The 27,739-nt window shown below is 39.6% G+C and overlaps 1 protein-coding gene across 1 annotated transcript in view; it reads right to left on the reverse strand.

Annotated features, from left to right (window-relative positions):
• Positions 1-27,739, reverse strand: part of naaladl2 (N-acetylated alpha-linked acidic dipeptidase like 2) — a gene marked incomplete at its 3' end in the record, with an annotated part of 492,390 nt that overhangs the window by 216,790 nt on the left and 247,861 nt on the right. The window contains exons 8-10 of the mRNA XM_083911485.1: positions 11,874-11,966; positions 3,413-3,600; positions 2,639-2,767 (exon numbers count right to left, since the gene is read on the reverse strand). Coding sequence (XP_083767611.1) covers positions 2,639-2,767; positions 3,413-3,600; positions 11,874-11,966 — 410 coding nt within the window. The remainder of the gene's footprint in view (positions 1-2,638; positions 2,768-3,412; positions 3,601-11,873; positions 11,967-27,739) is intronic.

The raw sequence follows: 27,739 nt of genomic DNA on the forward strand, positions 1-27,739 counted from the left end.
GAGATACGCCCATCTGGCTGACGTTTTCTCACGCTACTAGATAAACGGGAGTGGGAGTCAATGTAGAGATTGATTTCCGGAAGTCGTTTTTTTTTTAATTTTGTAACGGGAACAAGATTTTTTTAGAGGGAGGTCAGTCTCTAGCAGAGTCAAGGGCAGGCACCCTCCTATTGGGGATACATGGAACACACCTTCTTCCAAGTGCAGGCACTCCCGTGTCAGTCTCGAACATTAGTGGAAAACACACCAGCTCCAGGAGTCAAGGGAAGTGCAGCCAGCATTTATGATCTATGATTTAAACTGATATTCAACACAGTACCATGCCCATAGACTGTACGAACCAACCCTCATGGCCCAATCCTCCTGCTGCTCTATATTAGCATCTAGTGTATGTGCCATAGATAGTAGGCTGTATTGAAAGTTATGGTGCAAGTGAAGCATGTTAATTAGCATAACAGAGCTAACGTTATAGTCCTAAACCATCTGTTGGTTCAGTTGATCAAAGAGCAAACTATCTTGTCACTTATGGAAACACCACCACATGAATGACCGCAGTCCAGGTCGAGATGATGGAGTTAGCATGCTAATCCTGACAACTAGCCTCCAAGGAGATGTGAGGGCCAGAGGTTAGCTGTCACTCAAGAGGCCCTGCCCCTAATTATTCATAAACTTTAACCTCCAATAAAATAAAAACTAGCCTGGTACAAAAAAGTCACCCCCTCAGTGTTGTCATGGAGATATGAGCTAAACATACAGACTGGAATGTTTTCTTTGTACCAGGCCTTAAATAGGTTTAATTATGCTGTGAAAACGGCCTGTTTAACATGGGGGTCAATTAGAAACTGCTCTATCATGAAATCAGCATGTAGCTACGTGTAGCAGTGGAATTACTAGGGAGTAACATTATAGCAGTACCTTCTACCATGGAAAATCAACAATAAATGCTTGATGATCCGACAGGAATGTGGTCTGGAATTTGGGAAAAATGTACAACATTGGCAACCAAGATAACAAGATTCCCTGGTGTTAGCATATAGCAGTGGAATGACTAGGGAGAAGGCTACTATGAAAATGACTATAAAAGGCCTCCAGACCCAAAACTACACAACCAGACATGTTCTTCTCATGTGATCTGAAACTAGAGAAAAAAGGTTATAGCATGCAGCTACATCTAGCAGTGTAGGTCATTATAAACACTGCAATAATGTTGGTCATTTTGGATCACATCCCTACTAGAACACGTGCAGTTTGTGTTTTAGAGGTCTTTATTAACTGCCTGTTGAATTGTGTTGAAGCCTTAGTGTTGACGCCTGGGCAGTATGATTGTGTCTACAGCGCTGACACCGTAGCTCCCTCCAAGTGAGTTCATAAAGCTCAAGGACCTAGGATTAAACACCTTGTGGTGCATGTAGATCCATGACTTCCCCCGTTTTGAGCCCCTTGCTGTTCTTCCTGACTGTGTTGCCACTTTGGACTCCAACTCTTTCATCACGTTTGGTGAAGGCACTGCTGTGGTGGTCCTGATCACAGATTACAATGAAAAGGTCAACCTGAAAGAAGTAGGGGACCTGACCCGCTGGTGTTATGACATCACCTTAGACTGGGCTCAAATACTGGGGAATTTCTACTCCTGCATCATCAAGAGCGTCCTGACAAGGAACATTACTGCCTGGTATGGAAACAGCACCAAACAGGACCGTAAAGCCCTGAAAATAGCGGTTTGTTTGGCTGAACATACAATCAGTAGTAGCCTACCCTGCCTTACGGATATTTAAATGCTGCAAGAATAAGGCTAAGAGATGCATTAATACTGACACTGTCCTCTCTCTCTCTCAGGACACTGTGATCCTTATCGAGGACACTGCCTAAAGTGACTGCTAAACTCCAATGTACCTTCTGTTTTCCCTCTGTCTGGCGGCCCTTGTATGCCTTTAAAGAGGGCAGATTTCCTCCTTTATCCCTCGGTGCTCAAACTGTCTTTTGACCTTTATAAAGTTCTGCCTTTACTGTCCTCGTCCCCCTTTTTCTTTTTTTCCTTCTTTTTCTTCTTCTTCTTCTTCTTCATTTCCTTCTTCTACATCCTAAATGACATATAGGTGGATACTGGTGCATACACCACCTACTGGACTGAGTGTGGAACAACTGGAGTAGCGCAGTAGGTCGCGCTTGCTATGTGTACAGTATACGCAGTCTTTGGGCTGCACTCAAATGGCCCGAACTATTGTGGACATGGGCGGATAACAGGATGACTACATCTATGACAGGTGGACTGAAGCAATACTATATAAATAATAATTTGACCTCCCCCTCATCGTCTTTATTATTCAGTTTTAATAATAATTATAATTATTATATTTAATTATTTTTAATCGAATAAAATGACAGGATTACATTTCACTGGAATTGTTTTTTATATAATTTCACTTCACGGATTGATTAATTGATGTATACAGTAAGTTGTGCTGCAGTTATCATAGTAGTAGTAGTACTAGTGGTACTAGAGAAGTTTGCAGCAGTATTAGCACTATCAGCAGTACTCACATTGCTGCTTTCAGTTGTGAGCTGCAGTGATGGTAAGATTAGTTCTAGTAGCGGTAGCAGCAGTGGAGGTAGAGCTAGCAGCAGCAGTAACACTTACTCTCTGTATGTCTGAAGTGAGTTGCAGCAGTGTTGGAGAAGCTGAAGCTCGGAGAGTCTCTGTCCCTCGCACTGGAGAGTTCAGACTGATGTAGGCCACTGCACTGCTCTGTAGGACCACACTGTTATCCTGAGGGGAACACATACATACACACACAAAGACATTCTCATCATTACACTCCCAGTAATTGTTGTCATTACACTAGTTGCATTATCATCCTTATCATTATCATTATCGACAGAAAGAGTCCTTTCCGGTTCTTATGATTAAATTATTGCCCTTGTAGCTGTTTGCTGTCTTCTGCTTATGCATGTAATTTAATATAATGTAAAACCATTTTATGAAAACCTACAGTTTAATCTACTGTTGCACCAACGTTTTTCTTGTGAGCCAGACGTTTTTATTTTCATTCTATAGAGTCATTGTCGGTCAAACTGTAACTGTAAAGAATAATAAATAGCCAATTACAAATGAGACCTACTGAAACAATAAAGTCTGATTGCAGCCATGTTAAATTGTTCTTCTATTAGATTTGAAAAAAAATTAGTTATTTCCAAGTTAATTCCAATTCCATCCAGCCAGTGTTCAGGTGTGTCAGTTCAAGCTGCATGGACCAAACTATTATCTTTATGTTTAGTATTTTGGCTAACTGCTAACAAGCAAGAAGACAGAAAAGAAAAAAATGAAAAGATTTCTCCAGGTTCCTTGTAGAGCCACAACCTTTGACCTCTGAGCTGACATTTAATTTAAACCAATGCTCTTGTGCTTGCTGACCTTTCCCCACTCATATGACCCGATGTTCCCCAGGGCGGAGCCTCCCCATGAGCAAAACACAGTAGTACGGTCTGGCACCCATCCTCGTTTGGTCTGCTCTGTCAGCGCTGCAATGAGCTGATTCATGATGGCTGAGGCCCCTCCTCCTTGGTCGCTGTCATGACGACTGCCAACCAGCACATAGCGATCTGAAAACATGAGAAGAGAAGAAAGGTGAAAGGTTAAGATTAATTTATGCACCAAAATATGCCCACATTCATTAAATAACTACAAACAAACACTACAGTTACAAGCATAAAAAGCATGTATTGCTAAGCAGTCATGAGGGTTCTAGTTTTCAGTTCTTGTCTTAATGTAGTGCTGCTGTTCAATGAAAAGTGCAGTAGATGAGTGGTACTGGAACACTTTAAAGTAGGGTCCGAAACATATGCGGTTATTAAGACTGATACCGTTTTAGATGGGAAAAAATGTCTGATTACCAATATGGCGACCAATGAATGAAAATGTACCTTTTCTATGTAGATTGTACACTGATTTTGCACCAATATCATCACTCTGTAAAGGTACTCAGAAAGCTGCTTTCTTACAAAAATTCCTTTATTAAACACTATTAAACATTATTAAATATACAATGTATTACATTCAGTTGTACGCAAGAATCCATTTGTGGAGCCTAAAAAGTTATCCAGGTTCAAATGTGTACAATGTTTCAAAATCAGGCGCCTTCAAACAATGCACACAAACCAATTCTGGAAATGAACATTGAGAAAATAAAGAATAAATACTTACGAAAAAAAAAGCAAAATAAACATGTTCCTTAACCATCAATTGTTGACCATTTAAATTAGGGGTAAATACAAAGATTAAATAAATAGCTTTGTGAAACCATTTCTTAATGACTCACGCATTGTTTTTTGCATTATGTATTCTGTAAAAATTATTTTCATATCGGAACATATGGGAAACCATTATGCCGATACGATAGATACAGATTTCCATGTAATGGGTCAATATGGGCCGACGGGCTCTTCTTTAAAGTGGATTTTGTTGAAACAGTTCGGTCGGCATATATAAACAAAAATATTACAATGAATGACATATTTTAATAATGAAACAGCCAGGCATGTACCGTAAAAGATACAAATAAAAATTAATAAAAAACAAAACTAAGAATACAGATTTAACCACAGCCTCATACTCGCATCAGGGACTGCCATTTTACCTTCTCACATGCTCAGGTCAGCATACAGTGAGCTACCAACACTTTCACATCATACACAATGAGAAACATTGGGTTTAGATTCCTCTGTTACTATCAGAACTGACCTAAAGGCATGCAGAATATCATACACTACAGCAATCAACAGCAGTCTTACCCACAACTTTTCAATGCCCAGTCTTGTACTTATAGGCCACCTAATGATACGCACCTGTTTACACTAACACAGACCAAGCTGATTATCTGCACCAACAAATAACTGTTGATGTTGGGAAACAGGGTAGTTACAAGCAGGGAGGCATGTTATCTTTACCCAGCACATCACATCTATAATATTCCAATCCGATCATCATTCTACACTTTATTTTCCTCATGTATTAAAACATTTAGAGTGGATTCCAAATGGATGCTAATTTAAAATGTGAATTCAATGAGAGGTTCAAGGTGTACATCCCCATGATAAACTCATGGCATCATGGTAAGGCACATGAAACAAATGTGTCCACATTCAAAAAGTGCTGACTTTGTGCAGGCCTATATTGTATATGTATTGCAATTCTGTAATTTAAGAACAGTAAAACTTATTACTAATTCTTCAATTTGACTATTTGTATACAATTGATTTCCTTTATACAGTATAAAACATAGAAATAGAATAAAAGTAGAACTGACATTGAACTGAAAATGTGTCTGCATTGACTTTCAAGTACAATGAGGTAGCCCATTACAAAGGCCACAGTTCTTTGCAATGGTAATGGTACACACAGTGTTAATTTTGGCAGCAGTTTTAAATTCAGTTTTAGACAGAGTGCATATTAGTTTACTATTCGTCACATTTTAGTCTTATAAATGTACTTTTATGTTCTAATGTATGTACTAATGTTATGTACTGTTAATTCTTGATACTGTGAGACTCTTTTCTTTAAGAATACTTGTTTGAAAAACAACATATCTTAATGCATGTGCATTTATATAAATAGAGGTGATTTTTCAATAAATAATATAATACTAGAGCTCAGTTTAAGTATCAAACAATGGTTTTCAAGCGTGTAAGTGTGGTTTTACTAAAAAACGCATTCACACACAGACACACAAAAACATGAGCTCTCCAGGCTTCTTCGTATGCCTTATATTTCCTACAAAGACAGAGTGTTGAATATAGATCCACAAAGCAACTTCCTGCAGGCAGAGAAGAACAGAGCAAAGCTCCTCACTCCAACACACAGCACTAATGACTTTGTTTGAGAAAAGAGGTGCTTAGAGAAGCCTGCTAGCTTAACCTTAGAATCTGACAACATATTATTGCACCGAAAGCAGCTTCCAGGGTAAATCAACCAATGCTGTAAACTGCCTCAACTCAGTCACATGTGAAAAACGCAATTTTCTTTCTTTTTTTCCCCTTCATTTAATTGCATGTTTTTTCAAGGGTATGTTTATTGCTCAGGATCCACGCACTAAATGTTAAATGAAGCAATCATATCTAAAAGAAAACACTTAATAAAAAATACATGAAACACATCACATGAGACAAATCCTTAATGGTTCAGCATAATTTCTTAGTGTTGTCCCAGAGTCCCAGATTTTAGGGATTTCTTCACATTTGTGGTTGTGGCAAAGTGGCCATTTCCCGGTCGGCCGGCAGCCAATAAGCTCAAGTGAATCGGCCAGCAGACTGCCCTGTGCAGTGACCCATTGAGTTAAAACTCTTCAGAATCAAAAACGTTCCAGTGAAAATCTCCAAGATCTCTATAAACCATTCATACAGAGAGTCCAACCACTACATATAACACTTGTTGTCTGTCTACATCTCACTCATGGTTGCTAGAGTGTCAGACTCCCGCTCATTAATCCCAATTTGGCCTCCTATCTTGATTTAATTATTTTTATTCAGACGTTACATAACTTTCATGACCACAAATATAAAATGGCCAACGATTGAATTTGTTTTTTTGTTCATAAATTAATGTAGAATGGTTGGAGCAAAGCCTCAAGGGAAATGGGAACTGCGTATCGCTCCAATGATCACTCCGCGTTTATCCAATGAACGAATGGGGATGAATAAGTGGCTGTCAGACAGAAAGAAAGAGGGCAAGGTTGAAGTAGCGGATTTTCTTACAGTGGATAAGGAATAGGATTTGTGTGTTTGATTTGCTCAGTTACACCTGATGGAGGCAAGAAGAGAAAGGAGAAAGGAGGGGCTGAAAAGGCCAGAATGAAGAAGAAGCAGATGCTGGAGGAGAGAGCAGCAAAATTGTCAAAAATCACGGATTTATTCAGAAACAACCAGAACCAGGTGTCAACTAATGATGCAGGTGAGTTGCCAGGAAAATGGTTAGCTCAAGCTTTGACATTGTTGCGAATTTGCATAAGATTTGAGCTGAGTTCTTCATAGTTCCTCCTCAGTGGGGCCGGTGTCGTCATATCACGGTCTGCATCCTAAGTTTTACAAACACAAACACACACACACAAGTCAGAATAACACCAGTCTCAGAGTCATATTTTCGTTAAGTCCTGGTGGAGGGGACTGGTTGGGCCCGTTGTGGGCCGGTGCAGTCAAAATTGTCCCGGTGAATTTTGTCCACTCCGCCCCTGATCTTCGCTGTTCTTTCTAGAAGCACTCAGCTCTGATACAGCTCCCTTCAGCTAATGGAGCAATATCTTGTGTGATTAATGCTCCAAAAGAATCCCTCATCATTAGACAATGACTTTTAAAATCTGTACAAGAAATGGATTTGAGGTTAGGTAAAGCACAAGAGCAATCTGCAGACACTATGGAAAGAGTACTGTATATACAGCTGCAACTTGTAAGAGGCACAGCCTGATGCAGCTGTAAGGGATCATTTTTTGACGCTGCATGAGTTACATATCCTACATTGTAGAAACCTACATTAGATGGCAGTCGGCATAGTTAAAAAGAAAAAGAGTAAGCTGTATTGAATATTTTCACAGCTTTACCTTGCTTTCAAAAAAGGCCTGTTTAGGTTTATGCATGTTTGAATTTAAGTTTACCACTGCCTTAATCGGTTAGTTTGTTTGTATGTTTTGGTAGTGCCAAACCTTTTAACACACCGGAGACACACAACTAACTGATCAAGAAAACAGTAGACAATCAACTCAATGGAGTCTGGTGGCTTTGACGAGAGCACAGATAGCGGCTTCAGTTCCCCTTGTGCAAACTTGATTAGGGCTTACATCCAGGGCCCCTTTCATGTTTTCTTCTCCTCTACTTCTAGCCCCCTCGCTCAGACCACACCCATCTTCGAACTCAGCCTTCATTTGGCTCTCAGCTACACACCTGTAACGATTTGTGACTGTATTTCGCACAGTTATCAGGCCAGGGATGTAAAGTGTGGGGTCAGTTCCCTTGCATGGATCACACCAATTTTTGAACTCGACTTCCCAGAGGGCTTGGGAGAATAGTGCCCCCATAATATTAAGCCTCTGGCCCTCTCACTGTGGAAAATATTTTCGATCTAGGCCTACCTTATTGAAGAAGCACCTGCAGCACACTCTGTTTTAAAGCCAGAGTGGTGATGGAGATACTAGTATCATATGAAACTGGTGATTGAAGGGATCAATCAACCACGTCGTGTCTTGGAAGGGAGAGGGCTGAAGAACGCTCCAAAGTTAGGCTTAAATGTTGCAAGTGACAAACTGGCAAGGCCATTTTCAAACGGGCCCCTTGACCTCCAACCTGAAGATATCTGAATTGAAATGGTTTCTCTGTGTACCCACCAGTTGTCCCTTTACAGACATGTCTAGTTTATGGGAATCCAGACATTTTGGGGCAAAAAAATTGCATGAATGGGGTAGAACTAGAAAGCTGAAACTCTTGTGGATTAAATGAGCCTAATCTTATTCATGTGTGAGGATATTAGTCCCCATAGTTTCATTGTAGTGAGACCATCTTTGAGCTGTTTTGACCTCTAGGATAATCACAGCCTCATGAAACTTTACAACCACAGACTAAAGACCTAGGACATTCAGATGATGGATGGCTTTTCTACATATACTGACAATAAGGGGCTTGGCTTTGTGAGCAGTTTACACAAAAGAAATGCTTGCCATCCAGTCGGCAAAAAATGCAATCCAAAATGTCAAAACGTTTTGATACCAAATTGATTGGTGTCAGGGATTTGCGACCATTTTTACAATGTTTATTACAGATTTACTATTGGAAGAATCTGACACACAGTGCTGAGCTACAAAAAATAAATCTTCAGGTTTTCAGCTTTTAGGTGATATATATCACTGTGGCATATACTGTTGACCTGCTTTCTCCCCCTGAACATCCCCTGTTCCCCTAAAGAGACAAAAATGGGTCTATGATGGGGGTCTAAGGGTTAAGACATTTGGTGCCTCTAAAATTGCCTGTGGTCTGTAGAAGATAGGTGTTGGACACATTGTTGGTTTAGATTTTTCATGGGAATTGTTGACAATAACGAAAATTACCAAAGGAAAAGTAATTTGAATGTACTGTACTCTGCACCATTTGTCATAATCTCTCTCTATGTCAATGGACTTTGTTAGTACAAACAGATTAGCAGGGGAATCTGGTATTGTAAGTAAAGCTAAATAGCGTGTTATTTGAAGCTTTACATGTCTTTGTTCTTCATAACCTGGGGCTTCATATAAAATATATATGCATGCATTTGTCCTCTTTTGCTTGTATATCTTATATGGAGCTGACAAGCTAATCTCAGAATCATGTAAACCTAATTAGTAGACCTTAAAGAGGACCACGCAGATGGTCAGTATGAGAGGATGGTATGTGCTGCTAACAACAGTGACGCATTTTTAACCATAAGCAGAGGAGGTCTCATAACCAGGATGTTCTGAATTGACGGAACATGAAGGGTTCAATATGCTTCAAACAAGCTCATACGAGGTATCGTCTGAACTAGAGCTACACTTCTAATTTGGCCGGGCTCATATATTGATTGAAAGCTTAGTAATACATTTTGCTCAGATAAAAGTCACTATAACCAAGGTCAGACATTTTAGGGGACATACACAGAAGAAACACATTTTTGAGGGCATCTTTAAGCATTGTTTGCAAACACCAACACACATTCATGCTATTAGCTCTCTATATTGTTGTGGGCTGTATGAGTAAACACCTTTGCAAATGTGCATGAATATTCTTTCTGTTTAAGGTCAAGATAAATGAGCGCAGAACAGACATATGATCAAACGCCAACAACCAGTTAAAGCTCCTTCCAGAGATTTGTGGCCCGTATTATCTGCTTTAGTGGCCCATTATGGCTGCCTAATATCACACTGTAAATCAGCAAGGTAATTTTCCACCACTGACTGGGCAGGACAGGTACAGTAGCTATGCATTACTACAAACAGTGGAGAGCGGGAGAGGAGGATAGGTTTGGGGGCGAGGCAAGGGCAAGAGAAAGGGTCTCCTCCTGCAGAATGACAATGACAAAATGGATAAGGAGAGAAAGAGCTAAGCAGAAGGGGCTGGGTAGCCATTTAAACATTAAATGAAATGACCTGATCCGACACTGGGCTGGGGCAGGGGAGCAGACTAACAGGGAAAGATAAAGTAAAATGCATTATCGTTTAAAACATATCCCAGTGTGTCCTTTTAACATTGATGATAATTAGAATGTTTTTTCATGTTTTTGAGATTGGCCTTATATCACATGATGTGATAAAATGAAGTAGCTTTTTCTTGAAATACATTTAAAATACAGGGACAGGAAGACAGAGAGAAACCATGACAGAGAAGTTCACTGCAGACATTGTTTAAAGCTCTGCTAATCACTATTCTTTGAATTAATGTGACATGTCATTTCAAAGAGGTCACTCGTTAAAATTAAAATGCTGCAAATTATCACCACAGGCACAGCTCTCATATTGCACTCTCACAAACCATTTTTCAGCAGGAGTTGGTGAATGTTTAAGATGCTTAATGCACTGCTTATTTTCATGATTCTGTGATGAATTGATTAATGCAACACCTATAACTGATAGTATTTTGATCTCTAAAATGTCTGAAAATAATGAAAAATGCCCATCCCACTTTTTCCAGAGTGAGGTTACATATTTTACTAAGATAGAAGAAAGAATAAATTGAAAAAGGTTAGAAAATATTCACCTTTGAAACTAAAACAAAAAAGAGGTAAATTAATAAAATCCATTATTGAAAAAAATGTTACTAATCAATAAATCAATGATACATGTTTCAGCTCTTATAAGAACAGATCTTAGAATGCTTTCCTATTAATGAGCTAATGTAAAGCTGGCTAGCTAACATTTACAAGGTTTATGTCTAACATTTAATTGTTCATTCAAATGCTTGCTATGTTTTTGGCATTTTTCTAAAGCTAAATGTAAACAGTGTTCAGTAATTCAGCATGGTTTAGTTTGGGTCCTGTTAAATTAACCTTGGAGCGATTTATTATACAATCTAGAAATGAATAATGCTATCTTGTGTTAAATATGTGTGCTGAGCTATTTATTAGAAGCTACTCATAATTAACAATGTACTTAGCCATGTCAAATATTTCTTTATATACATACTATATACAGTATATATATATTTTCCTCTGTTTTAGGTGATTTCTTTAGATAAGCCTGTAGTGTGTGTCTACCTCACCAGTACATGTATTTTATTTTTGATCTACTTACGTACAGGCGTGTGCAAATAAAAGAAAAAGGAAAATGGGTTTTAACTGCATTTAAACCAATCACAAGAAGTGTATAATTGTGTGTCACCTTCTGTGATAAGAACATCTGATGGCAGAGCGTCTTCCTCGAAATGCCAACATTATTACATGATGTAATACTCGTTGTCTTATGAGATGTTCAAAATGTTCACAGAGCTTCTGCACTCTAGATCAACACTAACATGAACAGAACCTGACGGTGCTCCATTTGTGATATCCAGGTATGAATTGGGAGGGTTTGTTGGCTTTTTACCCACCGACTGTATGACTGAGAATCAAACATTTACAACCCCATGACTTTTGTTCATAATTTCGTGACTGTTTGGACTTTGCCTTTATGAACGCTAACTGGACCAGTTGGAAAATTCAAACAATGTATCATCCTCACATTGGTTCGATTCAGGAAATGGACCTTAAGTTAAAATCTTTTTTGCTGACTAAAACTAACAAGAACCAAATTACAACAATGTGAACAAGTTGAAAGAGTTGAAAGAATGAACACCTTGTCTTTCACTGCTCTGTCAAATACTGATATATTGAGAATATAATTTGTACAAACCTGGGTTTCTTTTTCCTTTCAGGTATCCCACAACATTGTAGATCTTCTTGGAGGACAGCTGGTTTCCAACAGTTAGAGTAATCTTCTTTGGTTCTAGGAAAAAGAAAAGACCAACTTTAAGATGAGCTTCAGTGGGGAAAGGAAAAGCGGTTTTGAAATACCCTGTAGGTGATTTCAAACTTGATCCTTTGACCAGCCTTGGCCAATTTGATGTTGTTATCCAGAGTTATCAAAAGACAAACTAAAATAAGAGGAGGTAAACAAGTCAGCCACAATGTGATTTCTCAAGAAATAAAAATAAAAAAATAAAATCTAGAGTGAAAAACTTTTTATTTTTAATGTGATTCATAAACTGAACTCGAGACTAATGGGTAAAGGTCCACTTGGATGTTGGTGAAAATAAATTGTGAGTTCTGATTTTCAACAGCATTGTTCAGGATTTAGCTCATGCATTCAGATTTATTGTTCAACTCCTGCATGCCAATACCCAGGAAGTCTGCTTATGGGTATAAAAACAAGAATATGTTTTACCCCCATTTCAAATAGACTATGAAATAACCTACAGTATATCGAGATAGAAGGTGTAGCTATATCGCCCAGCCCTAATTGATACAAACTCATCAATCAGACTACCAAATAATAAAGTATGTCTGCAAGCACAAACAGTGACACATATTCTCCGGACACAAGCAAGACTACACACTCACACACAAGCCCCTATGCACTGTAAAGTTTACAAAGTCCATGTAAGCCCCGATTGAGTCCATGTGTGAACAGAGCAGGTCATTGTCCAGAGAATTCATAGCAAGCGAGTGTGTGTGTTGAAGACATTGATATCAGGCAGCTTGCATGACACAGGAAACAAACAAACCTCCGAGGGTGAAGAAAATGTTTGATTTACACAAAAATGCCACCTGAAACAGAGATTCAGTAACTTCTGACTGTTGTTTATGACCAAATTATGAACCAGCTACATGGCTGTGGTGTAATCCGTGTCATGTCCTACCAATTTAATGCAATGAAATGACGTTTCACTACCGTTATTTGACTGGTTCAGCTTAGACAACAAAATGTGACGGGTAGGATTAAGCATCAAAACAACTTAGTAAGGGACACAAACACTGAGGGAGATTTGCTGTCTTTTGGGACCCATACACCTAACCTGACTAGACAGATGGTTTATTTCACAAAACCATCTGAGAAGTCATTTTTAGAAACTGATTGGGAAAGGGCAGGCACTTTGAAAACATACCTGGCAGGTGATTGGATGTACCATCTGTCTATCAAACTCTCACCCAAGTCTATCAGGACACGAGAGAAATCATGTCTTCCATCAAGAAAAGCCTTCAGTTTTGTTCTCTTCTTTCAATGTAGAAAAACTCTCCAGTTGACTGATTCTATTGCAGCATCTAAGCTAACCTCTTTAGGAGCCGCCATTGTTGTTTTGAATAAGCGGTCATCTCTCATGTCGACAACCCCACACTCCCCCCTCAACAGTAGTGTCTGGCAGGATTCTGATTGGTCGGAGGACTTCTAGCCGAAACACAAATGCATTACTTCTCTCATGTGCTATTACCTTGTGTTATTGCAAAAATTTGGCTGCTGTGCCCAGTAACCATCCGCCACCCCTATGTGCAATTAACGCTCTTAAACTGCGCCATCTGACTTTAATACATGGTGTACAAATAAAATTAATACATGGACTAAACATTAATAACAGTGCATTGATTTCTACATTAATAAATATGTGGAATATGCATTAAAAATAAATGGTGCATCACATCTCATAGTTATATGTTCGAACAGCCTGAACTGAGAAGCAGAAATTATAGTCCAAGTGGTGTTGGGGGAGGATCATGTGTTTATGTGTTTGTATTGTATTGTGTCATATTTTTAAGGTGTTTATTTAATTCTGACTAACCCCTTCATATAGAACAGTAAAGTAAATATATTAATTAAGCTGTTAAGTATAGATATATATGGCTAATGGGGTGACCACTTGAAGTGACTTAAAAACATACTCCGTTTCTTTCTGTTTGGATCAAACTTTACCCACTGCTGAGTGTGTGTATTTGTGTGTAATTACTCTACATCCCTCTCAGCCATTTAGAGAACAAAGTGTGTAAGGGGTGCTTTGAATATTAATCATGTTACATGAAGCCACTTGAAAGAGCAACTCACGGAGGACTCTGTCCATCCCTTCATGTCCACTTTCACACATTCCCTAAGTTTTCACATAGCATGTTTCATTGTATACTTAAAGAAATACTGTACCCATTTTAATCCAGGTCTGTGTCATGGCAATGTGGACATGCTGTTCAGATGAACCATGTCTGCTGAACAGAGCATCAGATACATGCTGAAACCATAGATTGTTTAAACAATTGACATGGCATACCTGCCAAGGTCCGTTCTCTCAACTTGATCCAGTCGTACTCAACTACGGGAGCGGCCATCTTGTCAGACTTTGACTCTGCCTCATTTCCTTTTACCAAAAGAGGGGCATTGGTGTGACATTGGGGGGGAGGGACTGTTGTCATGGAGATATGACTTAGACATACAAACTAGAATGTTTTTTTTGTTCCAGGCCTTAAATAGGTTTAAATATGCTGTGAAAATGGTCTGTTTAACATGGGGATCAATGAGAAATTGCTCTTTTATCAAACCTGCCCCTAGTGGCCCAGTGAACTGCAATTTTCGGCACTTCCATGTTGGATCAACCAGTAAATCGCTGTGGTGGGGGCTTAGCCCAAATCTGCCAAATGACACATGAACAGCAAATGAAATCAATGCATCATATGACAGATTTTGGCATATCTCTGGTGCTCAGTTCAGTGGACATGGTCCATCTGAACAGAATGCCCACATTGCCATGACACAGACCTGGATTAAAATTGATTAAATGTGTCTTTAAATGTATTTTTACAAATTTATAGGATAGTGATTTTCTTTTCCCCCAAAAAAATATGTTGATTTGAGGTGCTAAAAATATTTAGAAGAGTGTACGCAAAGTGGAGGGCAGTGAGTGGTAAACCCTAGCCACCTGTTAATTTGGCTCACAAACAAACAATGAACAGCAGAATAAACCTGTTCAAATCCATAATAACAGAGATGACATTATGATATGATTATAGGGGGTAGGTAAAAAAAATAAAAAAGCCTAATATTTTCCACATAACATTACCATAGGTGATTTATCTTGAAATGTTTTAGCCCAGTTTGGGATACACCGGGCTGTGCCAAACTCCACCGCCAGTTTGACAAACTGAAATGAAGAGATGCAGATTTCTGCTTTTCCTGACATTCACAACACTGACATGAAAAAGCAACCCATAGCCATTTCACTAACTATAACCAGTGGGTTTTCCCACACAGGCATGACAACATTTTGAGGGGCTATTGGTCAGTGTAAGAGATGTTAGCTGCAGGCTACCAGAATACACACAGGTGTAATCACACCACCCGCTTCAGACGTTATCTCTACATTAAATGGCTGTAATCAGTGGAGGTTTGTGCTACACCACTAGGTTCAGAAGGCCATCACTGTTAGGACCCCTTGGTGGTCAGTGGTATGGAAGTCACAATGTGAATTTAAACAATACGGATGTTACATTTAGGAATAAAAACTACTTGGTTTGGTGTAGGAAATAAAACTACAATAAATAGTGTGGTTTGCATTAAAATGCTAAAGAACATAATGTGTGTAAAGTGTTAACTTAAAAATGAATCGTTTCACATGAGACGCAAATCCAGACCCACTACCACATCCCCATTTAAGCAACCAAGTTATTTATGCATCAGTTTTCTCCATGAGAGGCTGTTAACTGTGGAACACATTACCAACTGATATGAAATTCATTCCAGTTATAAAATATTTTACAACAAAGGATAAACGGTGGCTAAAAGCAAACCAGAGATGTACCCATTTTTAGCTATTTGTAATGTAAATTACCAAGGTGTATTAGTGTATGATGGTACTTTAAGTGTATTCCGCGTACTTTCACCGGGAACAAACAGGTCCGATGTTCCCCGCTCTGTGTGTGACATCAGACCTATTTTAGAGAAAAGGATCTGATGTCTCATCAAAAGGTTCACATGATATCCTACGAAAAGTTATGCAAAGTAATATTAGGAAATATGATGGAAATGGATTTGTATTATATCTTACAAAATATGACCTTCTATTAAACGCTGTGAAATAGTGACCAGTACCTTACCCCAAATGTTCATTTTAGGCGACAAAAGGTCAAGTTTAAGATTAGACAAAAGATTGGGGTTTGGCTTAGTACTTCTGGAACACAAACGCCGGTCCCCCAGGTGAAAGTCCTGTGCTTTGGTGCTCTCATAATGTGATTCCCTTCTTTGCTCTGGATGTAATTTCTACAGTAATAATTATGTGGACTGCATACAAATAACAGTGCATTTCATTTAATACGTATATGTACGAACACTGAATGAGGACAGCCCGGTGTATTTTATTATATTTCCATATTTGTAGTGTATTGTGGTTTTATTAAAGCTTTATATTTTCATAATACTAGTGTGCATATAAAAGAGTTAAAAATAAGAAACACCTATAAATTCTCTGTGCAGCACATCAGTGCTCTGTATTGAAACCATGTTGAATTGCATCGTCACACACACACACACACACACACACGCACACACACACACACACACACACACACACACACACACACGATCACACACACAATCCCATCACAGCAGGAAAGACCAGTGTTCCCTGTCAGCACAGGAAATTGCTTAATCAAATTGTATCAGCAGTAATATATGCAAACAAATCACTCTACAAAGTACCATACGATCCATTTGACAGAACAGTCACTGGATATTGTGTCTGCCAGCTCTGCTGCCTTGCTGGACGGCTGTGAGCTGTAGGGGAGCTGATGGCTGAATATCTGAGTGAAATACAGACAAGGTGCCAGTATAGATGTGAAGCAGGGGCTCAAACTGTGTGTGATAGGGGTCCCCTGCCTACAGCACAGCACTACAGCATGGCAGCCCACTTTTCCAGCTCCGCTACGTCCTCCATCCATCCCTCCCTGCCTGCCTCCTCGCCCGCTCGCTCCTCTTTAATGCATTATAAAATTTCACTGCTTTCTCTCATAGGCACCACTAACCCATTTGTCATTTTTGACATTTGCACAAATGACTTTGGCTAAAGAGCAGGGATGGAACATGTGGCCCGTTTGTGTGTTTAATTTGCAGATGAACGCACAGAGAGCAGCGAGAGAGATCTGTCATTGAGAAATTCCCCTTCTTGATGAATGGGTTTACAGATAGGGCTACTTCTACAGGAAAGGGTGACTCTGAGTTAAGTTTTCAGAGTTGATGAACACATTTCAAGAGACTACAGTATGACTGATTTTCCCGGGCTGGATGAAATGTGAAAGCAAATATTTGCATAACCCCTCTCAGCCAGTTTTTTACCTTAGAAATTTCATGGTTGCCTACCTGCTGCTCTTCAGATAATAGCAGTGATTCAGTAAATATCAATCTGTTCTTGATTAATATCTATAATATTGTTCAGTATAACCTTTCGTTATCGTGTGCAATACTTGATTTTGAATTTGATGCTCTTTTTGATACTTTATATTGTTATTGTTATCTTATATTGTTATCTTTTTTTTGCAATTATTGTCTTATTGTTATGTTTTTGTATATGTTACTGCAATTTTTAGAGGCACCAAATGTCTTAACCCTTAGACCCCCATCATAGACCCATTTTTGTCTTTTTGGGGGAACAGGGGATGTTCAGGGGGAGAAAGCAGGTCAACAGTATATGCGACAGTGATATATATCATCTTAAAGCTGAAATTCTTAAGATTAATGTTATGTAGCTCAGCACTGTGTCAGGTTCTTCCAGTCATAAATCTGTAATAAACATTGTAAAAATGTTCACAAATCTCTCAAAAATGTAGACACACAAACCATGAAACCGTAGATAAATCCATGCTGTGATTTGTTATCAAAACCGACAATTTGGATTGCATTTTTTGCCAACTGGATGGCAAGCATTTGTTTTGTGTAAACTGCTCACAAAGCCAAGCCCCTTATTGTCAGAATATGTAGAAAAGCCATCCATCATTTGAATGTCCTATGTCTTTAGTCTGTGGTTGTAAAGTTTCATGAGGCTGTGATTATCCTAGAGGCCAAAATAGATAAAAAATGGTCTCACTACAATGAAACTATGGGGACTAATATCCTCACTAATCCACAAGAGTTTCAGCTTTCCAGTAATACCCAATTTATGCAAGTTTTTTTGCCCCAAACTGTCTGGATTCCCATAAACTAGGCATGTCTGTAAAGAGAAAACTGGTATCTAAACCATAGGATATTCTTATTTGCCTTTATGCATACTAAAGTAATACTTTACTTAAAATCTTTCCACATCCTAGCCCCACCACGTACAAGAAACACACATACTCATATTTAAGTGATCAACAACTTTGAATCACCACCTGTTGCTGATGAGCGCATCAGCAACAGGTGAGCGCATTTTGCAATAAAGAAAGCTGATTTGGTCACCCACAAAACCATACATTGAAACCACAAGTGACATCTAATGAAAAGTGCTGACGTATAATCATAGTCTAAATTCAGAAGCATCTCAGCCCCGTCCTCTGCAGGGTATTAAATGCAGAGTTGAGAAGAAAAAGCAGTAAGTGAATGTGGGAAACCCACGCACAGCAATCAATAGTGGTGTAATTAAAGGGCCTGGGAGTCCTTTCTATAAAGCCATTTCAAGTTGTTCTGCTCTATCCGCCTCTCCCTCTGCGACCTCACAATGTAATTGCCCCGGAAATTTATTTTCTCTTTTGTCATTTGTTCCGAGTGGGAGAGAGAGTAAAACAGAAAGAGAGAGAAAGAAAGAAAGAATTGCCCATGTTAAAAAATGAAGGTAGGAGGAAACAAGAAGAAGTAATTTAGACACCGTTGACTTTCTGACGTCACATTCTTCAGTTATGAGTTTCTCTACAGCAATAATTAGTTTACGATGTATGTGTGCTCGTGTGTGTGTACATGTGTAAGTAAAGCGAGAGATAGATAGTAAGTGAGAGAAAGAGAGAGACCCAGAAATGTTTTTTTCCTATTGACCTACAGTAAATGGTTTGTGACGATTCATGACAACTGAACAGGGGTGAATCTTTATAAAAGTTCCCTGTTTGAAATTATATTAAGGACTCATAGAAGTTCTATATATTTAAAGGAATGACACCTTTGAGTGATTGGTGGGTGCTGCCACTGGTGACAAGCATCGACTGTAGGCTTCATTCAGCCTGCCTCAGCTCCATCCACGCTCCACCTATTTTCTTATGAATGTATTTACAGTATTATTTATTTATTTATGTTTTTAATCTAATTAAGCTCATTGAGATATATAATCTCTTGGGCAAAAGCGACCTGGCCAAGAGGCAGCAGAGATACAGATGGAGATATACAGTATTGTTAGATGAGATTTAAAAACAGTGACAAACCCCGATGCTTTCGAGTTCCTTAGTTTTAAGAATTTTAACAAAGTAAGTAAGTACTAAGAGGAATCAAGTCCGGTATTTTTAATTAATCTTGCGAGTTCCATGCAGAGGGAGCAGCATACCAAATGCCTTTTTCCCCTGTTCTGTGAAGACACAAGGGATAGTCAAAGTAAATAAGCCAGTGGAATGTCGGCTATAACGTCCATGATTCCTATCAAGATGAATTCCAAGATAAGATGGGACCAAACCAAGTAGAGCCTTATAAATAAAAGTCAACCAATGAGTGAATCTCCTAACACACAGGGGTGACCATTCAGCTTTTTTTTGTACAAAGTGCAATGATGGGTCAGATTCTTGCAACCAGTGACGGACCTCAGAGCACAATGATACACAGTATCCAGAGAACGTAAACATGAGACTTGCTGACACTAGGCATTTCCTGGCTCCATGAGAGAAGTAAGATCTATTCCTGAAGTAAAAACCCACTATTACCTTAAGTTTAGAAACTAAGCTTGAAATATGGTCCCTGAAAGATAGACGTTCATCAATATGGAATCCCAGGTACTTATAAGACGAGACCAGCTCTATGGCTGTACCCTGGCAAGTCAAAACAGGGAGATTTTTTGGCAGCACAATAGCCAGACGGGCCTGAACAACATGAAAGGCCGACTGCAGCTCTTCGGGTCTCCACTTCATTTAATAAAATTTCGAGCTCAGACTCATTGATGTTGCCCTTCTTGCCTTTACTCATCGTTTAAATCTGATGATGCGGAGAGGGAATCCCCGGTGCAGGCCCTATTTACATTGATTTGCATATTTAAATGGGGGCGTGGACAGGGAGGAGATTAGCACTTCTACATGTGCGCTCAATTCCATGTTGATTGGGATGTACAAAGGAAAAGTGCTTGGATCCATGCTTACGCACACTTTGATACACCTGATTTTTTTTGTGCGTAGGCCAGTTTCTGGATTCTTGCGTATGCCATGTTTTAGTAAGAAATCCACGCAAGTCTTGGTACATGAGGCCCCTGATCACTTTCCAAAATTTTTTTGGATCATTTAAGTTTTTACTGGTTTCCTTTGCTTTTTTATATAGCCTGAGTACAGCGATTTCTAAGCTGCCAAAATCTAAGCCAATCAGCATCAGTTTTACTTTAAGTTTCTCTGGCCTATACGTTGTTTCCATCTCGAAGAAGACTATTTAGCTCTGGAGAAAAACAGTTTTTGAAAAGGAGCATGTTTGTTCAAAATATTCAAGAAACCATCAGAAAATAATTTCCAGGTCAGTTCCATGTCACTAATAAGATTGAATCTGCTACAATCAAAATTATACAGATCATGAAAAAAAGCTTGCTCACTAAAATGTTAAGGTCTCTTTTGATAAGCAGTCTGGGCTTGGATTTAGTTCATTTAGCCTGCCTGACAGTTGCAATGACACAATGGTCACTGAGATCATTTGCAAAAATGCCTATATCAGAGTATATATGTGGAGCATTTGGCAAGATCAAATCAAGCAGTGATGACCTCTTGGGACACTTAACATTTGGATGTGTGTCTTGGATGTTTAGGTTGTCTGAAGCTGAAGTCAACCAGTCGCAGATCAGTTTCCCCCACTAGCAGTAGATCCTTTGAGTCAAAATTACACTAATAATGTGCTGTTGTTTGTTCGCAAACTACACCAAATCAAACAGCAAGTCAGTATTACATGCAACAAAGCAAACTGTTCACCCTGTACTCCCTCCCATCTCCACATGAGAATAAGAAAAGAAAATAATTAATAAATAGAAATAGAACAAAAAAATAAGTTAACTAATTAATTAAAAATAATGTTGATAACAATGGAACCCTGGATATGGTGAACAGTACATATATGCCCGTATTGACACAGATACACATACATGTACACACATATATATGCACATTGCATATTGATTAAATAAACAAATATTGAAAATAGTTATATCATTGATGCATTTCAAGGGCGTTTCTCAGGACATTATATAACACAGCATGGACAATCTACTCTCTCAGAGCTTCCTCCTGCTGTAGCACATTACCAACATTGCTGTCATGTTTTAAAAAATATATAAAAGGTCTCCATATGTCATCAAAAACATGTTGCTTCCGTCTGAAAATGTATGTTATATTTTCCATTGTCATGTTTGATGCCATCTCTTTACTCTCCACCCATTTTTTGATTAGGCACTGACTCGCTATCCACGGCTGAAGCTGCCCACCCTTAGCCTCACACTTGAGAATCTATGGGCAACATCACGGACACAACACCCGTGTTTTACACATGATAGTCACACAAACATGACCAAACGTGCAAAGTATCGATCAATGTAATTTTACCAATATGTCCGGATTTGCGAATAGACATAAAAGAGAGAAAGGGTCGAATGTTAGTTATTGGTAAGTTGGTTAGTCATTTATAGGGTGTAAGCAGTGTATATGAGTGCATTTTGAGAGGTTTCTATCAGCCACATGTATTCGTGAATTTTGATATATGACAAGATGAGCGTTCAAGCAAAAATATGTGACTAATATGTACGTAAGTATGCAATAAGATTACAATATGTGCTTGTATGTTACACAGCAAGGACACATGCTGATAATTAATGCCATCAAACTGATTGAACTGAGCCCAATATTCACCACTGGAAATCACTGTAAATATACACAGGCCTATATAGACACACACATATATACATGAAGTGCTAAGGGTACTGTGAAGTTGACCGCATCATCTCGTTAAGGTCTGCCGATTTCCATGGAGGGACCCTGAGCAATTAACCAATGGCCGGCCAATACAGCCAGCCTTAATTGAATGGGAATTAAAAGAAAAAAAAGAAGAAGAAAAGGAATTAAAAAGAGTGAAAAAATGTAAGGAGGCAGACAGATGGAAACTAATGATAGTTGGATCCCTAGAGTGGTCAGAGGTGCAGCCAATCGATTGGAGACAGATTACATCTCTCTCACTCTCTCTTTGTTTTCCCTTTTGTGCCTCTCCCTTTCTGGCGACCGTTCTCTGCCTGTTTCGAACTCATTTGATGTAATGGAAACACTTCAAAAAGAAGCCTACCTTGCAGAACCATTGGATGTACATTAAGCTTGGTCTACACAGATGCCTGTCTTCAGAGAGAGGGGACAAAGCAAACAAGAACATGCACAAACAAAATGTGTACTCAAAAGCCAACAGTTCCTCTGCCAGAGCTGGAGCAGCTTCTGACACACGACAGACACATGCTACTTAAAAGAAACCCTTTATACCACTGATCGACCCATAAAAACACCAAAAGGACAGTAAACTAAGAGATTATTATAAATAATAAATAAAAAAGGATTGGATACTAAAAACCTTTGAATCTAATACCATTAGATTTTCTGATATAGCACTAGCACCTTGGGCTTAAAGCTTAAACCCTAAACAATACTGTTGTACAAGTGAGGCAGACATGCACAATCTGCCCCTTAGCACTGAATGATCGATTGTACAGGATTTTGGGGGTGCATCATTGATTATGTGTGTGACTTATTTGGGCAGCATGGTTGTATAACAGTGACAACCTGTGTGTGACTGTTATCTGTGCGACATGGGAAACAGCAGAAAGCGGTGTTCCAGTCACTGACCAGCTGCTTGGATTTATTGGGGAATAAATGGGAATGAACAGACCGTGCACACGTACAATGGGAAAACATGCTGGCAACAAGAGATGGCGACTGCCTTGTATGCCCCCCAAAAAAACTGCTGGGGTAGGATGGAAAGAGGGGGATGAGTGAGTGGAGGCTCAAGTGAAAGAGAGAGGACTCCAAATGAGGGAGTGAAGGCTCTGAAAGGTGGCTGTGTGGTAGAGGCATGCTGTTATGATATTGAGATAAGGGGATTAGGCTCTGGAAAGCTGGAATTAGCTCTTAATACTGTATCCATTTAATCTCTCTCTTACACACACACATGTACACATCCTATCTAATAACACACACCAGCACACATAGCCATACACCTCAATATGCCCATGCTACTATGCCTCATTTTGAGCAGTCCTTTATGGGATCAGCCCAAAACGGCAAGATCTCACCAAACATGTTATTATGGCAAGTAATGCCTACCAGTAGAGACACCACTGTTCGACACAGGTAGAGGGGTTTGCATGGACTAATTGGGATCCAGGAGTTAGAAAAATGTAGCTGTACTGGCTATGCATAAATAGTCAGAAAACAATGGTTCTGCTCATCTTTGTAAATGACCTGTATTTTATACCTCCTGGCAAGAAGCTTCTTGGGATTGTGCAATGATGACTGTTGTCGGTCAGATGCAAAGTGGAAGTACTGTAGTGTGATGTTTTATGGTACAAATCTTTACCTAACTTAACCCTGGTTGGCTTAGTTGCTCAAATTTACTTTGCAAAGCTTGTCTTTTCCTGTCCGCTTTTAAGCACAAAGTAACATACTATATATCACAGCTGGGCTAGTCATGCTTACCAGATGTACAGTGCTAGGAGAGATGCACTGGATGTCAAGCCCCTTCTGTTATCTATTTTGCAAGGGCATCATTTCTGGATCTTCGGGCTTAGTGCAGCCCAAGAAGATTGTGATTGGTATAAAGAAATACAAACAAGCCAGAGTGTTTCATCTCCCTGTCCCACATTAATAACGGTGGTGTGTCCAGACCATAGAATGTAAGAGGTAATGGATGGAGCGACTTTGACATAACACATACCATTGGATATTTTTGAACAAGAGGGCAGAGCTAGGGGGGACCGCTACACAAATGACATGTCAATGGCGCTGCACTCAGCTAAATATAAGGAGGAAAACTTTTACAGATTTTCTGACGCAAATCCTCTGGTTGACTTCAGTGACACGGAGCCAGTTGAAAATTGTCAATTTATCTTAAGTTACCAGCTAATGCTAGTGCTAGCTAGCTGGCTTGTTTAGCAAAGTGCAACCACTACATGCTGATAAAGACATTTGAGATGACAAACATGTTGCAATCAACTCCGATGAAGTGAAATCTCACTCTGAGAGAGTCAAAGTCAAGGGTAAAACAGCCCCCCCAAAAATTCACGGCTATTTTAGTTTACACAGGATATGTTGTGGATATGTATCGCTAAGCAGCCTTAATCCTGCTTGATAGGTCACCGTTTAGTAGTGATGTCCAAAACAAGATTCATGAACTATTAGTTGTATTGGTTGAGCCCACTAGATGGAGCTCTTGGTTTAAATAAAAACGCTCAATGATTGGTGATTGGTTGATGACGTGGATGGTGTATGAGGCTTCATATGGACTTCACTACCGTTTAGCCCCACCCTAAAACATGCCCTCACTCAAAATAAGGCTATAATTGACTAAATGAACATCATGCTGTATGAAAGAAGACTTGAAACTAGCAATTGAGACCATAAACTCATTAATAACATGTTTACTGAGGTAATAAATCAAGAGACAAGTAGGCTAATTTTCCAATTGACTTCTATACAATCTGACTTTGGCCAGTGGAGTCGTCACCCGCTGGACATTGGAGAGATGGCAGGTTTAAGGCACTTCACCATTGGCTTTACTCGTCAGGCCCGAAAGCTTCATTATTATTTTTTTCAATGAGCCGGACCATACTCTAGTGCTGACACATAGCTGTGTAGGTACACCTGAGCTGACAGTGGTGACCTCTGTCACCATTGAGGGGACCTCAAAAAGCAAAGGTTTTGACACTGACGATCCACACTGACAATAGCCTGAGATGTAAAAAAGAAACACATCTACAGTGGAGATTCACATGATGAATGCATTGTGTAGTAATCATGTTGTCTTTATACAGACTTACAATGGTAAGACATCTGTAACATTGGCACAATGTTAACATGAAACATACACGCACAAATTTTTGAATGGACGTTTCACCCCAAATTACAACACTCTATCATACAAACTAATGGGGGAACCTAGTAGCTCACTGGGTAGAGCGGGGCGCCCCACAGAGGCTAAAGTCCTCGCCACAGTGGTCCAGGTTTGACTCTGACCTGAATGATAAGATATATATGAGATCTGAAATGGTTTGTTGTAAGCTGACATTTCCTCTAGCGCCACCTTGAGGTTAATATGTTTGGTTGTCAACTTCATGATGGATTGTCTTGAAATTTGCAGCACAATTTCTTTGTCCCCAGAGGATAAATTGTTATAACTCTGATCCTGAAAGTAAATAAGTGAAAGTATCTTGCATATAAATGAAAAAATATAGTTTGAGGGTTGTAACAAAGCAAATACCGCAAGATATTAAAGCGGTACTAGGGGCATAATCCCAGAGCAAGGCATGGCAAAAAGGAAAGGAGCACCCACACAAGGAGGATTAATTCACTAAAGGTTTGTAAGCCTAGGGTCTCCATTTTTGCCCATCCAGACTAAAACAAGTTTTTAAAGTTAAAGGCATTGCGGGTGTGAGGTGTAAATGTAGCAAAGGTTGTTGTAGTGTAAAAAATCAACATGTTTAGATACCACTAGAGGAAAACGAGAAAATTGACTTGAACCAGCCATTTCAGGCATTTCTTTGTCACCTCTTTCCCTTTCTTCACCTCCGTCTTCTATTCTCCTGTCTTGCTTCTTTCAGCCTCCGTTTTCTATATTATACCAACCAGCCTTCGGTTTGAATAATGGGAAAATATCCCTGCAGCCCTCTTATCATCTATTCATCTCTTTTCGGCAAAGGAAATTAAACTCTCTCTCTCAATATATATTCCTTTTTCTTTCAGACATTTTCAGCTTTAATTTTTATGTGGGTTTGCTTAAAAGGAGACAAGCCTTCCTTTCAATGTGAGAGAAATTACTTTGCTGGTGAAGACACTGCTGCACTGGCTGATTTCTGACTTCCTTTTTGTGGCAGTGCCTTCACGTGGTGTAATCTTTTTCACATCGGGATCATGTTCACGAGTGAGGGGACGATGGAGCGTGAGTTTGGCCGGAGAATCGGAGCAGCGGGGGCGGTGTTGCAGTCGCTCTACCGCACCGTTGTGACGAAAAGAGAGCTGAGCCGGAAGGCAAAGCTCTCGATCTACCGGTCAATCTTCGTTCCTATCCTCACCTATGGTCATGAAAGCTGGGTCATGACCATAGGTGAGGGTAGGAACGAAGATTGACCGGTAGAGAACCGTCAAGAACGAGGTCGTGGGAGGGTGGCTGGAGTCTCCCTTAGAGATAGTATGAGAAGTTCAGCCATCCGTGAGGAACTCGGAGTAGAGCCGCTGCTCCTTAGCGTTGAAAGGAGCCAGTTGAGGTGGTTCGGGCATCTAGTAAGGATGCCCCCTGGGCGCCTCCCTAGGGAGGTGTTCCAGGCATGTCCAGCTGGGAGGAGGCCTCGGGGAAGACCCAGGACTAGGTGGAGAGATTATATCTCCACACTGGCCTGGGAACGCCTCGGGATCCCCCAGTTAGAGTTGGTTAATGTGGCCCGGGAAAGGGAAGTTTGGGGTCCCCTGCTAAAGCTGCTGACCCCGTGACCTGACCCCGGATTAGCGGATGAAGATGAGATGAGATTTTTGCCCTTAAGGCTAATGTCCTGCCTGATTCCCTCATATTTAAGTGTGTTTCCTTGCCTTCAAGGAGGAAACTCAAATCTTAAGAAAGTATCTCTTTTATGTAATCTTTGCATCCATCTATTCATTCTCCTTTTGTGTGAAGGGAGGTCTAGGTGGCTCCTACAGCCAGAGCTTCTCTCACCTCTTTCACAGTAGGTTAATTAAGAACTCTTTCTCCTTAATGATGACCTGACCATGAGGCGCACCGAAGAGACAAGTTACATTTCAAAGCAATCAACAATGTACCACAATAAAAAAAGTTCAAGTAATTAGGCAGCACAAAATACCAAGAGCAAGGACGACATACAACTACAATAAAAGAGAATGTAATAAATGAGGGGTTAGAGAGAAGGTCTATATATAATGGTGATAAGAATGCGTATCTAATATTTCCTTTTCTTTTAGATTGCACTGTTAGGTGAGACTTGAAATAATGGAACATTCAAACAAAATAATATCTACATGCCTCCTTACCTTTATTCCTCTTGCTTTTTTTCTATCCACACTTAACATATGGGCTATCAAAGCTCAACAACAAACCACTCTGATGTTGCTAATAGCTTTTACTTTGCGTCAAAGGCATCTAAGCCTTCGTCTCCTAGACTCTATTCCAACTAGGTTACCTAAATGAGAGTTACCTATAGTTAGCACTCCTGTATTAGATATGATTAATATGTCGTTATCAGCAAGTTATGTACCACAGTCCTTTAAAGTAGCTGCAATTAAACCTCTTCTTAAAAAGCCCAGTCTTGATCCTGAGGTACTAGCCAACTATAGACCTATATCTAACCTTCCTTTTCTCTC

Source organism: Echiichthys vipera (genome assembly GCF_963691815.1).
Source record: "Echiichthys vipera genome assembly, chromosome: 3".
In the NCBI taxonomy this organism is placed as follows: domain Eukaryota; kingdom Metazoa; phylum Chordata; class Actinopteri; order Perciformes; family Trachinidae; genus Echiichthys; species Echiichthys vipera.